General features: G+C 39.7%; 1 protein-coding gene across 1 annotated transcript in view; it reads left to right on the plus strand.

The window, feature by feature from the left end:
• The window catches only part of CREBL2 (cAMP responsive element binding protein like 2), a 33985-nt gene extending 20943 nt beyond the window's left edge, over positions 1 to 13042 (plus strand). Inside the window, exons 2-4 of the mRNA XM_023226135.1 lie at positions 4570 to 4767; positions 6347 to 6491; positions 9919 to 13042. Of these exons, the coding sequence (XP_023081903.1) occupies positions 4570 to 4767; positions 6347 to 6491; positions 9919 to 9923 (348 nt within the window). The 3' untranslated portion in view covers positions 9924 to 13042. The remainder of the gene's footprint in view (positions 1 to 4569; positions 4768 to 6346; positions 6492 to 9918) is intronic.
• The last annotated feature ends 821 nt before the right edge of the window (positions 13043 to 13863 follow it).

Raw genomic sequence — 13863 nt, forward strand, 5'->3', positions numbered from 1 at the left:
CAGTGGCCGGATCTCAGCTCACTGCAAGCTCCGCCTCCCGGGTTCAGCCATTCTCCTGCCTCAGCCTCCGGAGTAGCTGGGACTACAGGCGCCCGCCACCTCGCCCGGCTAGTTTTTTTGTGTGTTTTTAGTAGAGACGGGGTTTCACCGGGTTAGCCAGGATGGTCTTGATCTCCTGACCTCGTGATCCGCCCGTCTCGGCCTCCCAAAGTGCTGGGATTACAGGCTTGAGCCACCGCGCCCGGCCTGTTCCTCAGTCTTTATGGCTCATGATATATATAAAGTTCAGTTGTTAAGGCAACTAGTACTAACCTACATTTGTATGTTACTTTTTTCTCTCTTATTTTTTTATCTCCTCAAATTCCTTTTACCAAATACTTTTTTTCTTTACAAAGTAGTCTCATATACATTGTTATAGCTAAGATTTACAATAATCCTGTGATACACTTGACTCTCGTGGAACTTTAGGCATTAGCTGTTACAAAAAGCCAAAACGTTTGGCTTATTAATGAGGAAAAGTTAAGCTAGAGAAGTGGTGATTATATGTTTTAAATGTGACTTTATAGGAGATGACATAAAATACGGAAACCTTAGATTCATTTACTATGCCTTTCTAATAAAAAAAATGGAATAACACAGATCCAATTAAAATATTTTGCTACCATGAAAACTAAACAAAGGGTTATAGCTTTTATTTTATAGTTTTATGATTGGTAGATTTGTTTCAAAAATCAGTGAAGTCCATGAAGTACACGGTGTTCTCTTTCTGGCTTCTCAAAAGCGGCTACTCCTGAATTGATTAAAAACAGCAATATATGAAGTATTGGATTATAGTGTTGTATGATCAATGACTCATTTTACTACATAAAGAATAGATGTCATTATTCATTTATTTCACTGTAGACATGAGTTCTCAATGTAATATATATAAGCTTTTCAAAAAGTGTATTCAGTAGTAAATATACTTTATTTTAATGCAGGGTGATTTCGAAATATTTTATTAAAATTACGCAATTGATGAGATATAAGCATAATTTTAAATTTAGCCCATTGTAATATTTGGATGCACTAAGTCATCCTGCAATTGCTTTCAAATATTTGGGTCTGAAGAAAGTTTCATAGATAGATAGATAGGTATGTTTTTTTGTTTGTTTTTTTTGTTTTTGAGACCGAGTCTAGCTCTGTCCCCCAGGCTGGAATGCAGTGGCGAGATCTCCGCTCACTGCAAGCTCCGCCTCCCGGGTTCAGGCCATTCTCCTGCCTCAGCCTCCCGATTAGCTGGGATTACAGGCGTCCACCACCGCGCCCGGCTAATTTTTTGTATTTTTAGTAGAGACGGGGTTTCACCGTGTTAGCCAGGATGGTCTCAATCTCCTGACCTCGTGATCCGCCCGCCTCGGCCTCCCAAAGTGCTGGGATTACAGGCATGAGCCACCGCGCCCGGCCGGTTTTTTTTTTTTTTTGTGTTGGGATCTTGCTGTTGTCATCTAGCCTGGAGTGCAGTGGCCCGATCTTGGCCCACTGCCACCTCCGCCTCCCAGGTTCAAGCAATTCTTCTGCCTCAGCCTCCTCCCAAGTAACTGGGATTACAGGCGCCCACCATCATGCCCAGCTAAGTTTTATATTTTTAGTAGCGAGGGGATTTCACCATACTGGCCAGGCTGGTCTCGAACTCCTGACCTCAGGTGATCCACCTGCCTCGGCCTCCTAAAGTGCTGAGATTACAGGTGTGAGCCACCGTACCCAGATAGATGTATATTGTTATAATGTAATAAAAACATGACGATTGGGCCAGGCCCGGTGGATCACCTGAGGTGGGCACCTGTAATCCCAGCTACTCGGGAGGCTGAGGCAGGAGAATTGCTTGAACCTGGGAGGAGGAGGTTGCAGTGAACTGAGAGCAGTGAACCCAGCCTGGGTGACAAGAGCAAGACTCCATCTCAAAACAAACAAATAAAAACATGACCATGATGCAGAAGAGAAAAGTTTTAAAAGACCAGATTTTGAAAACTTGAAACTAACTTGGAGGTAGTACTGAGGCACCTGGCTTTTAAGATGGTGATGGAAAGGACAGGTTTTTTTTTCCCCCAGAGCCTTGGAGTAATCTGCCTCATTTCAGAGACACCCCACAAAATGCTAGATACAATGGTTGGCCATCATGATATGACAGAGTTTGGTAAATGTGGCTGATTCACATTTAAAGCTTGGTTTTCTTGACCTAACAGACTTAGTAATTATCTGATCTTTTTAGGGTGCTTAGCTTTGTGAATGTGATACTAATAGTATTTCTTTCTTTCTTTCTTTTTTTTTTTGAGACAGAGTCTTGCTCTGTCGCCCAAGCTAGAGTGCAGTGGCCGGATCTCCACTCACTGCAAGCTCCGCCCCCCGGGTTCATGCCATTCTCCTGCCTCAGCCTCTGGTGTAGCTCAGACTACAGGCGCCCGCCACTGCGCCTGGCTAATTTTTTGTATTTTTAGTAGAGAGGGGGTTTCACAGCGTTAGCCAGGATAGTCTCCGATCTCCTGACCTCGTGATCCGCCCGTCTCGGCCTCCCAAAGTGCTGGGATTACAGGCGTGAGCCACCGCGCCCGGCCACTAATAGTATTTCAAACAAATCTGAGTTTTTGTATCCAAACAGATACTGACCCTTTGAGTTTTGCTACCTGGGAAGGCATCTACATTTATTCTAATAATTTGCCAGTGTTTGATTTTTGCATCTTCTCTTTTAGAATTGCCTTTAAAGCCTTAGCAGTATTCCTGTCAGGACACTAAATGTGTAAAATTTTTATTCTTTGAGGGCGATTTTCGGAAAGAGCTAGACGTCAGTCATTCAGAACCTTGTCAGATAAATAAAGTGGATAATCAGATTGGGAATTTAAAGAATAGTGTATAGCTCTAACATACTGTGTTATGCCTTATAAAACTTATAAAAACTGGCTCCAATACTACTTTCCAAAAAATCTTTGAATTGTGGCATTATTGGAAAAACTATACCCCCTTTCAAGGTGACTGCATTGAAGAGCACTTAGTTGATGAAATGTACCCCCTTTCAATGTGACTGCATTGAAGAACACTTACTTGATGTGTAAGTTCAGGTTCAAGTGTTTAATAAGTCATCATCTTTACCACATAGTTACATCTTGCATAAAAACTGGGGAAGGTTTCAAAGCTAAACAACAAAGAAGATTAAATTACTTTGCCAGTCACCTAATAATTGTGCCTAGGCAGGTAACTGAGTAACAGGGATATTGAGAGGTTGCTTTATGACATCAGTGGGAGCAGGTAGAAATCTACTGAGACAGTTGAGACTGCCTGTGTGTTTCTTTGGGCTCAACAAAGTTGAGGGAATTTATAGCTAAATTCCTTAGGATACATATTTATTTATATCTATACAATTTTATACACATATTTTATACTTTATTATCTAATTTGAAAATCGTAAACATATAGGTGAGGAAAAGCTATTTATAATTACACCTATCAGAGAAGTCTTCATTGACCTTGTTAACGTCCTTTCTTCCATGTATTGTTTTATAATGTTGAGATCATAATGAACTTACAGTTTCGAATGTTGAGTTCTTTAAATGTATTTTGTTGGAATTATTTTCTCAAGGCAATAAAAACTTTTTAATGAGTCTAGGCACAGTGGCTCACACCTGTAATCCCAGCACTTTGAGAGGCTGAGGCAGGAGGATCGCTTGAGGCCAGGAGTTTTAGACCAGCCTGGTCAACACAGCAAGACCCCAGCTCTACAAAACAATTTATTATTTTTTTAAAATTAGCCAGGCATAGTGACGCTCATCTGTAGACCCAGCTACTAGGGAGGCTGAGGCAGAAGATCACTTGAGCTCAGGAATTCAAGACTGCAGTGAGCTATGATGGTGCCAGTGTGCTCCAGCCTGGGTAACAGAGTGAGCGAGAACCTGTCTCAGAAAAAAAAGAAAAGAGGGTGCCTGGACCATGGCTTACTCCTAGCACTTTGGGAGGCCAAAGCAAATAGATCACTTAAGCCCAGGAGTTGGAGACCAGCCTGGGCAACATGGGTGAAACCCCATCTCTAAAAACAACAACAAAAATACAAAAATTAGCTGGGCATGGTGGCTCACGCCTATAGTTATGGCTGAGGTGGGAGGATCACCTGAGCCCTGGAGGTCGAGGCTGCAGTTAGCCGTGATTGTGCCACTGAACTCTAGGCTGAGCGACAGAGTGAGACCCTGTCTGGAAAAAAAAAAAATTCATGAACAAAATATTTACTAGATTTTTTTAGTTTTTTATTTTCCATCTCCATATGGTTTATAAAGTTTACTGGTTGAGCTATTTAAACTTCATTATCAAATAAATAATAAAAATGTACATTATTTCTTCTTTCACATTCATGGTTTCAAAAGTGTCAGAAAATAAATTATGAGGCAAAGACCCAGAAGGCATTTGATGGGATTATGCTTTCTTAGTTCCATAGGCTTCACTCAAGTTTTGTTTGTAAATGTTCTCTTTGCTAATATGCAGCCATAGTCACTTTTCTGTACACAGAACTAAGGGAAAAATTATTTCTCCTCTCGCTTGCTGAAGGTGGTTGGAGGCAAAGTAAAGAAGCCCGGTAAACGTGGTCGGAAGCCAGCCAAAATTGACTTGAAAGCAAAACTTGAGAGGAGCCGCCAGAGTGCGAGAGAATGCCGAGCCCGAAAAAAGCTGAGATATCAGTATTTGGAAGAGTTGGTATCCAGTCGAGAAAGAGCTATATGTGCCCTCAGAGAGGAACTGGAAATGGTAAGAAATCGTCAATAAACACATGAAAAAATCACCTTAACAGTTAAATAAATAATACATTAAAATACGAAGATACCAGTTATCACCTGTGCAGTTGGCAAACATTGGAGAGAGTATTAACCTGTTAGCCAGGATGGGGGCAAATAGGCATCTTCATACACTGCTGGTGGGAGCAGAGTGTACATGACTGTCACACTAAGGGACTGTTTATGAGAGAAGAAAATGGAAAATAACCCAGATGGACAACAGTAAAGGTTAAACTGGTTAAATAAATGTTACTACATTCATATATTGGACTACTTCGTAGCCAGTAAAAATCACAGTGCACATCTATTTACTGATGTAGAAAGATACTCACAATATATTGCTAAGTGGACAAAGCAATATAACAATGTGTAACTGTGCATGGCATACCATTCGTGTTTAAGTGACTTTATTATTATTTTTTAAAATTTTATAGTTTACTTTTTTGAGACAGAGTCTCACTCTGTTGCCCAGCCTGGAGTGCAGTGGCGCAATCTCGGCTCACCGCAAGCTCCGCCTCCCAGGTTCACGTCATTCTGCGTCAGCCTCCCAAGCAGCTGGGACTACAGGCCCCCCACCACCACGCCCAGATACTTTTTTTTGTATTTTTAGTAGAGACGGGGTTTCGCTGTGTTAGCCAGGATGGTCTCGATCTCCTGACCTCATGATCCACCCGCCTTGGCCTCCCAAAGTGCTGGGATTACAGGCATGAGCCACCGCACCTGGCCAAGTGACTTTATTTATTTTACATGTTTTATTCACTCATCCATTCAGATGTTGGACAGTGGCTGTAAAAATGTGAAAGACAGTAGATAAAACACAATTGAAACTCCATTATTGTGAGCTGAGGAAGGAAGTGACAGAAGAGAGAGATGATACTACCGTGATCATTACACAACTGGGACAGGCATCCACAGGTTTTTAGAAAGTAAGACAACAAGGTTGGAACATGAAGAGAGGGACGTGAACAGTGCTGTGTATATTGTCCAGATATATACTATTCAGTAGATTTTTTTGATATGTTGAATATGTGACATGCTATCAATTATTTCTTACTTTCTGCAGTGTAAGCCACTTGAGGGCAGAATCTTTGGTCAGCTTTGTCTTTGTATACCCCCAAAGTCCCTAGCATGCACTCTGGTAGATAGTAGACATTTAATGATTACTTGTTAAAGAGAGAAAGGAAATTATTGACATTTATTTCTTTATTTTGGGAGTAGAAATAATACTGTGACAAGTATATATATATATAAAAGATGAATTCTAACTAGTGGCACACTGTGGGGAGATGTCTTTTTAACCACAGGGGCCTTTTAAATCTGAGCAACACTCCAATACATCAAAGACGATTCAGCAGCTGTTTTTCCACCTCTTCTGAAAGACAGCAGATCTCATACATGTCTTCAGCTTATAAATAGGTAATACCATGGAAAGTGGGTTTCCCAGCAGCAAACATGACCTCTAGCCATGGGAGTTCTTATGTCTAGGATTTCTACCAGTGGTTCCTGAACTCTGACGAATAAAGGTTTATTTAAATATGTTTTACATATTTCAGTACAAGCAGTGGTGCATGGCAATGGACCAAGGAAAAATCCCTTCTGAAATAAAGGCCTTACTCACTGGAGAAGAGCAGAACAAATCTCAGCAGAACTCAAGCAGGCATACCAAGGCTGGGAAGACAGACGCTAATAGCAATTCCTGTAAGTACAATCACTGGGAGAGTTTATATTTAAGAGGGTATCTTGGCTGCGTGCAGTGGCTCATGCTTATGAGCCTAGCACTTTGGGAGGCTGAGGTGGGCAGATCACTTGAGCCCAGGAGTTCAAGACCAGCTGGGGCAACATGGCAAAATGCCATCTCTACAAAAAAATACAAAAATTTGCTGGTCATGGTGGTGCACACCTGTAATCCCAGGTATTCGAGAGGCTGAGGTGGGAGGTTGAGGCTGCGGTGAGCCATGATGGTGAGACCCTGTCTCAAAAGGGGGGAAAAAAGGGGGTATCTCAAGGTAGGGTTTCTGTTGACCACTTTTCTTAGTATGTCTTTAAATGTTGAGCCATTTTTAATACACTAATAACCAGGTGAAATGGCATTAGATTCTGGCCAGGTGTGGTGGCTTATGCCTGTAGTCCCAGCACTTTGGGAGGCGGAGGCGGGCAGATCACTTGAGGCCAGGAGTTTGAGACCACCCTGGCCAGCATGATGAAACCCCGTTTCTATTAAAAATACAAAACTTAAGCATGGTGGTGTGTGCCTGTAATCCCAGTTACTCAGGAGTCTGAGACACAAGAATTGCTTTAACCTGGGAAGTGGAGGTTGCAGTAAGCTAAGATCATGCCATTGTATTCCAGCCTGGGCAACAGAGCGAGAAAGAAAAAAAAAAGAAATGGCATCAGATTCTAAATATTAAAATGCATTTTACATGGAGTCTATAAAGAGCAACTGATAAATTTATCAAAATTTTATTATTAATAGACTTAGTCCATAAATGGGAGTGGCACTAATCTAGCTTTTTGTTAATAATACTACCTTTATTTGTATTTCGATTTACAGTTTACAAAGTACTTTCATTTATATTTGTCTTAAATATTCCCTACAATGATTTTGTTAAGGAATTATACTTATTTTATAGATGAAAAAATTAGCAGAAAGGCTGGGTAAGGTGCCCAAAGTCACACAGCTTTAATGGTAGAACCTGTCCTCACCTAGTCCAGGCTCCCTAGTGCAGTAACCCATCACTGTAAGGATTGTTTCTAATTGAAGTAAAATTCACTTAACATAAAAATTGAGAGCCATTTAGTACATTCACAGTGTTGTGCAACCATCACGTCTGTCTAGTTATAAAACATTTGATCACCTCAAAAGAAAATCCTGAACCCATTAAGCAGTTAATTCCCATTGCCCTCTTCCGCCAAGCCCTGGCAACCATGAATCTGCTTTCTGTCTCTGTGGATTTACCTGTTCTATATATTAATATTTTATATACATGGAGTCTATACAGTATGTGACTTTTTGTGTCTGGCTTCTGTCACCTAGTATAAATTTTTCAAGGTTCATCCACATTGTAGCATGTATCATCAGTATTTAATTCCTGTTTATGGTCAGATAATCATATATATACAGTTGTTTATCCATTGATGGACATACGTTTTTACTTCTCAGATATTGTGAATAGTACTGCTATGAACATGTGTGTACAGTATTTGTTTGCATACCTGTTTTGAATTCATTTGTATATACAATTAGAAGTCAAATCAGGGCCGGGCGCGGTGGCTCAAGCCTGTAATCCCAGCACTTTGGGAGGCCGAGACGGGCGGATCACGAGGTCAGGAGATCGAGACTATCCTGGCTAACACGGTGAAACCCCGTCTCTACTAAAAAATACAAAAAACTAGCTGGGCGAGGTGGCGGGCGCCTGTAGTCCCAGCTACTCGGGAGGCTGAGGCAGGAGAATGGCGTAAACCCGTGAGGCGGAGCTTGCAGTGAGCTGAGATCCGGCCACTGCACCCCAGCCTGGGCGACAGAGCGGGACTCCGTCTCCAAAAAAAAAAAAAAAAAAAAAAAAAAGAAGTCAAATCACTGGGCCATATTGCAATTCTATGTTTAATTTTTGAGGAATAGTCAAACTGTTTTCCATAGTACCTGAAACATTTTACATTCCCACCAGCAATGTATGTCTGTTCCAATTTGTCCACATCTCATCAATACTTGTTTTCCATTTTTTAAAACTATAGCCATCCTAATGAGTATGGAGTGATATCTCATTGTGTTTTATTTGCATTTCCCTAATGTCTAATGATGTTGAACATATTTTCATGTGCTTGTTGGCCATTTGTATGTATTCTTTGGAGAAATGTCCAAGTCCCTTGCTAATCTTTAATTAGGTTTTGTCGTTGAGTGGTAACAGTTCTTTACTGTGGTTACAAAACCTTTTACATGATTTGCAGATATTTTCTCCCCTTCTCTAGGCTTCTTTTCACTTTGTTGATAGTGTTCTTTGATGCACAAAATATTTTAATTTTGATGAAGTCCAATGTATCGATTTTTGTTCTTTTGTTACTCATGCTTTTGGTGTCATATCTAAGACTCCATTGCCAAATCCACAGTTATGAAGATTTACCTGCCTCATGTTTTCTAAGAATTTTATGGTTTTTACTCTTTTATTTGGGTGGTTGATCCATTGTGAGTTAATTTTTCTATATGGTGTAAGGTGGGAGTCCATGTGTTGCATGTGAGTATCTAGTTGTCCAAGCAACATTTGTTGAAGAAACTGGAGACTTTAAAATGAATATGTCCTATGTTGATTTCTTCATTATTGTGATTACTCTGGGAGCACTTTAAATAGCTATAAGGAAATGTTGCAAACCTTTTTTTTTTATTAATTTTTTTTTTTTTTAGGTCAACCTCTGGGAGCACAGAACAACTTTTTTTTTTTTTTTTTTTTTTTTTTGAGACAAAGTCTCGCTCTGTCACCCAGGCTGGAGTGCAGTGGCGCAATCTCGGCTTACTGAAACCTCTGCCTCCTGGGTTCAAGCGATTCTCCTGCCTCAGCCTCCCAATTAGCTCGGGTTACAGGTAAATGCCACTGCACCCAGCTAATTTTTTGTATTTTTAGTAGAGACGGGGTTTCACCATGTTGGCCAGGCTGGTCTTGAACTCCTGACCTCAGGTAATTCACCTGCCTCGGCCTCCCAAAGTGCTAGGATTACAGGTGTAAGCCACCACACCTGGCCAGAACACATTTTTTATGTTTTAAATATTTTTTACAAAATTGAAGAAATTGGCTTTTTGATAACTTTTATTAGATGAGATAACATTTGTCTTCATGTAGGTTGACAACTGCACTAAAATCTTGGACTGACACTATACACTTTGCCCATAACCAAAAACCGCTTCTACCCCAAAAGCTACTGAAATGTTTAAAAATTAGTAAAACAAAACATTTGCCTTTATCTAAATTAAATTAATGAAAAAAAGCCAAATCAGCGTTTTTTTAGTCTGTGTTTTTAAAAATTAACCTTACTGAAGATACTAAACTGAAAATAAAATTTTGTGCATCTTAAAACAGATTAATTAAACTTTATTGACTTTTAAAGCATTCTTACATTGGTAACTTTTGTTTTTCAGGGTGAAGGTTATATAAAGATGAGTCAGTGATTGAAGCCAATATTCTGATTCCCATGGAAGATGGATGGGCAAGAGTGTACTTCTTGGCTCCATTTACTACCTACTGCTCAGTAGTCATCTCTGTAAATCTGCAGTTTCTACCAAAATGTGTGATCATAGATCTCAAAGGATCTGGCTTTAACTTTCAACACTTAGCAAATCTACAAACATTCAGACCTGTCTGGTCGGTGTTGCCACCCACGACATTTAACATGTTGTGATGCTTGAAAACACAGGAATAGAGAAAATGGATGAAGATTGTATTTTTGCACCTTAACTCCACATTGCTTTATTGGTTAATTTATATTCTTTCCATGTAATTCATGTAATTGTATGTCTGTGTGTGTTTACATCACCACCTTTCATGTTTTTGATTGCCCTACAAAGAGAAACCAAATGAGCTGATTACTGACTGTAAGTTCTCAGCCTTTATGGACCTAATCTTATTTTTATTTACTTGAGTAATGTTTATTCTCTGCATGAACCATGACTTCTCCTGTGAGCCATTCCAGCATAAGCTGTGAATATGTATTAACAAATATATACATTTCTATTTTTATAATCCATAAGGATATGCCTGTTTTAAATAACATACATACTAACAAAATCTATCAGGAAAACCCTCAAGACAGCTTCTAGTTAAAACCTTTGTTGCTGTCCTCTCAAACTATATTTATAAAAATTTGCTAGGGCCAAATCCATACTTGCAGAATAATTCATCAAATTTTATTTTTAAGTGAAAAGTAACCTTTCAGGCATTTCAGCAGCATACATTGACAACCTAGGGTATATATGTATGTATGTTTCTTATTGTATGTCTATATATGTATGTGGGGAGGACAGGAGTGAATGTTCACACATTTTCCTGCGTACTCAACTGAATCGGAGAATGTTTCTGAAGAAAGTAGGATGAAATTAGCTGCTGAGATTGAGTTTCTGCCTTAAAATCTGAAACAAAAAAAGGTACAAATTGCTGGTAGATCTGCTGACCATAGCCATCATCAGAACACTTAGTTTCTTCCCAGACATGAATTTCCTGACAGGCTCTGAGCCAGAAACACACTGTGGGCATGCATCTGGCTCAGCCCTGGCTGTGCCTCCACTGTGGAGGGAAGCATTGGAACTGGAGTTGTGCACAGCATTGCAGCTAGTGGGCCTGGCTGGGGGTGCAGAAGAGCAGGGTAGGTCTTTCTGGTTCCCCTTGCTGCTGCACGTACTTTCTTCCCGGAAAGTACCAAATGGAGTGACGGTTGAAGAATCAAGCTCATAATATAATAAACCCAGACAGACCCAGAAATCTTTTGATTTCCCCAGCGAGATACTTTATCACTCTCTCTTCTCTTTCCCATGGTTAAAACAGGAGTTGTGTTCTCTGTCGCTGCTAAATTATTCTTCACTCGAGTGAAGCAAATACTTAGCTTCCAAATAAAATATGTTGTGTTCTGAACTGGCAGTTTAAGAGGAGATACTGTAGCCTAGATTGTCTTTGAGGTAGAACATGCGATGGACCACATAGTTTAAGATTACAAGGTACTTTCCCTCTTCTCTCAGGCCATGCATTTGAATAAAGTGCCTCCCTTTAGCCTGAGCTCCTAAAGACCTCTTGTACTTGGGTTGCAAACTCAGATCTCTAGTCTAGTCTAGTCTAGTCATGTGTGACTGTGTACTAGATACCACTAGCCCAGTTTGCTGGGTCTCTCTTATGTTTTGGAAGTTGGGGGTTTAATAATATTTAATGTCTTTTTAGGATCATAAACATAAATAGGTTTGTTGATATTCAGGCCTTCAGAATTTAAGGGTTTTAAATATAGCATTCAGATTGTAATTGGTATGTTTTTGCCATCTGGTCTACTCAATTGTGTATGTTTATTCTGCAAAACAACCCAAGATTTACTTTATGTTGCTTTGTTCAGTACCTTTTGAATTCCTCCAGAAGAGTTGTTTTCAAAACAAACATTCCAAAATGAATGTGGCTCTTCAATGGAACGTCTCTACTATGCTTGAAGTATTTCTTCTCTGGTTGTAATTCTAAATTACAGAGTCATTTGAGCTTCCTCCCCTCCCGCTAGTATCTTTACAGGAGCAGGGAAGAGCAGTGACCTTATCCTCAGGTAGAGGATGTGTAATTTTGGGTGAAGTTAAATTACAATTTATTTGAGGTTGTTCCTAAACCTATTTATTTGGTATTTTGGAGGAGATCACACTAAGAACGTTGATTGCCTCAGCTATTGTGCTGGCTGGACACTTTGGTCACTTTTGAAGCATGTTAATAAATGTCACTGATTAAAACAGCTGGAGCATTTCCTTCCCATTCCAGTGAAGGAGCAGCATAGTGAAATCCTGGCACCCCTCACCTTGTGATGACAAGAAGGCTGACAGTCACGGAGTCCAGGAGAAGGTGCTGCTCTCCTTGCTTTCTGAGTAAACAGAGTAATGTTTTCTTTTTCTTATTTTCCCAAGGAAAGAAAGATAAGGGGGAAAATATATTTGTATGTTTAGACCAGTCAAATTCTGTCATTATTTTATCTTCAACCTGCTGTATATTAGAGCAACTGAATATAATATGGAATAAGTTTGACCAGGTCAAGTTTTAGGATATAGTTGAATTTCTTTAAAAAGTTTTCTATTTTATCTAAAATCTTTCTATTATATCTAAATCAGAATGATCGTCCTGCAGCAAATTCACATTACTGTTTGCTGGCTAGTCAACAGTATTTATCAACATCACTGTGTAGCATTCTATTTTAGCATCTTTGAATTATGATCATTTGATTTGGCTAATTACAAAAAGTACAGGTTTAAACTGGACTTACCTTGAGTTAAAGGAAAAGAAAATCTAAAAACATAAATGTTATGTTTCATAAGAAATCAGTTGCATATTATCCATTACATACTTAGTTTTTAAAAGGAAGAATCACCTTGAATTATTTTTTGAGTCACCTTGAATTATTTGATCTCTCAACCTGCTTTCTCATCTGTAAAAAAGGGGGGAGGATAACTTTCACAGGGTAATTGGTAGCCTAAATAGGAGTTATAGAAAACTGTTTGTTAAACAGGAAAGAACTACATTAAATTTAAATATTCACATTATGCCTGTGTTTGACTATTGTTAGGATTTAAATCACTGAAGATCAATATATTTAGTGAGTTGGACTCTGTGTAGTACTGTAGGTATCACATTTCCCAAGTCGTCTTAGCTATATCGTGTCTGTCCTTGGAATGGTATAGTTGGAGGCCCTTTTTAGCAATAATAGCCTTCTTTTAATTAGACTAATCTTAAGAACAACTAATATTCCATCTGGCAATAGCATCCTATAATTACCCGCATAAAGCAGGCTTTCAGACTGCTTGGTAACTTGGCTGTCTTCTATTCCATCCATTTTACTTAACTACGGGGTGGTCATGAATCAGTGGCTGGACTGCCTTGTAAGGTTGAGCTGATTTTGCACTGCACAAAAGTACGCAGTTAAGGAGGCGAATGGACCTAAAAATCTAGTTCAGATTCCCCTCAACAAGCTATGTGTGGAGGAACGGGCTCCCGCCTTCTCACTAAGGTGTACATGTGGCACAGGTCTCCCCAGAAGAGATGTCTTTTTCTAATTTGCCCAAAGGGGATACCTGTCTTAATTTATCCACCAGGGGGTGCCTTTTTAAAAATGTGCAAAGCGGTGGCTGGCTTTTGCTGGCTCCCCAGAGGAGAACCAATTGTGTGCATCTCTTTCCAACTTGATGTGCAGTGACATCAGGTTGGTAGCTTTTAATGGACAATGGTAGGAGTATTTATATCATAGAAATTAGAAATTGCTGCAGATTGTGGATCCCCCACCCCCTCAGTCAGTTTCTAACACACCACTGAAAAAGGCCCAAGGTAGGCTAGCATTGCATTTCCCAGAGCGGGCACACTGG

Source organism: Piliocolobus tephrosceles, chromosome 10, assembly GCF_002776525.5.
Source record: "Piliocolobus tephrosceles isolate RC106 chromosome 10, ASM277652v3, whole genome shotgun sequence".
Lineage (NCBI taxonomy): Eukaryota > Metazoa > Chordata > Mammalia > Primates > Cercopithecidae > Piliocolobus > Piliocolobus tephrosceles.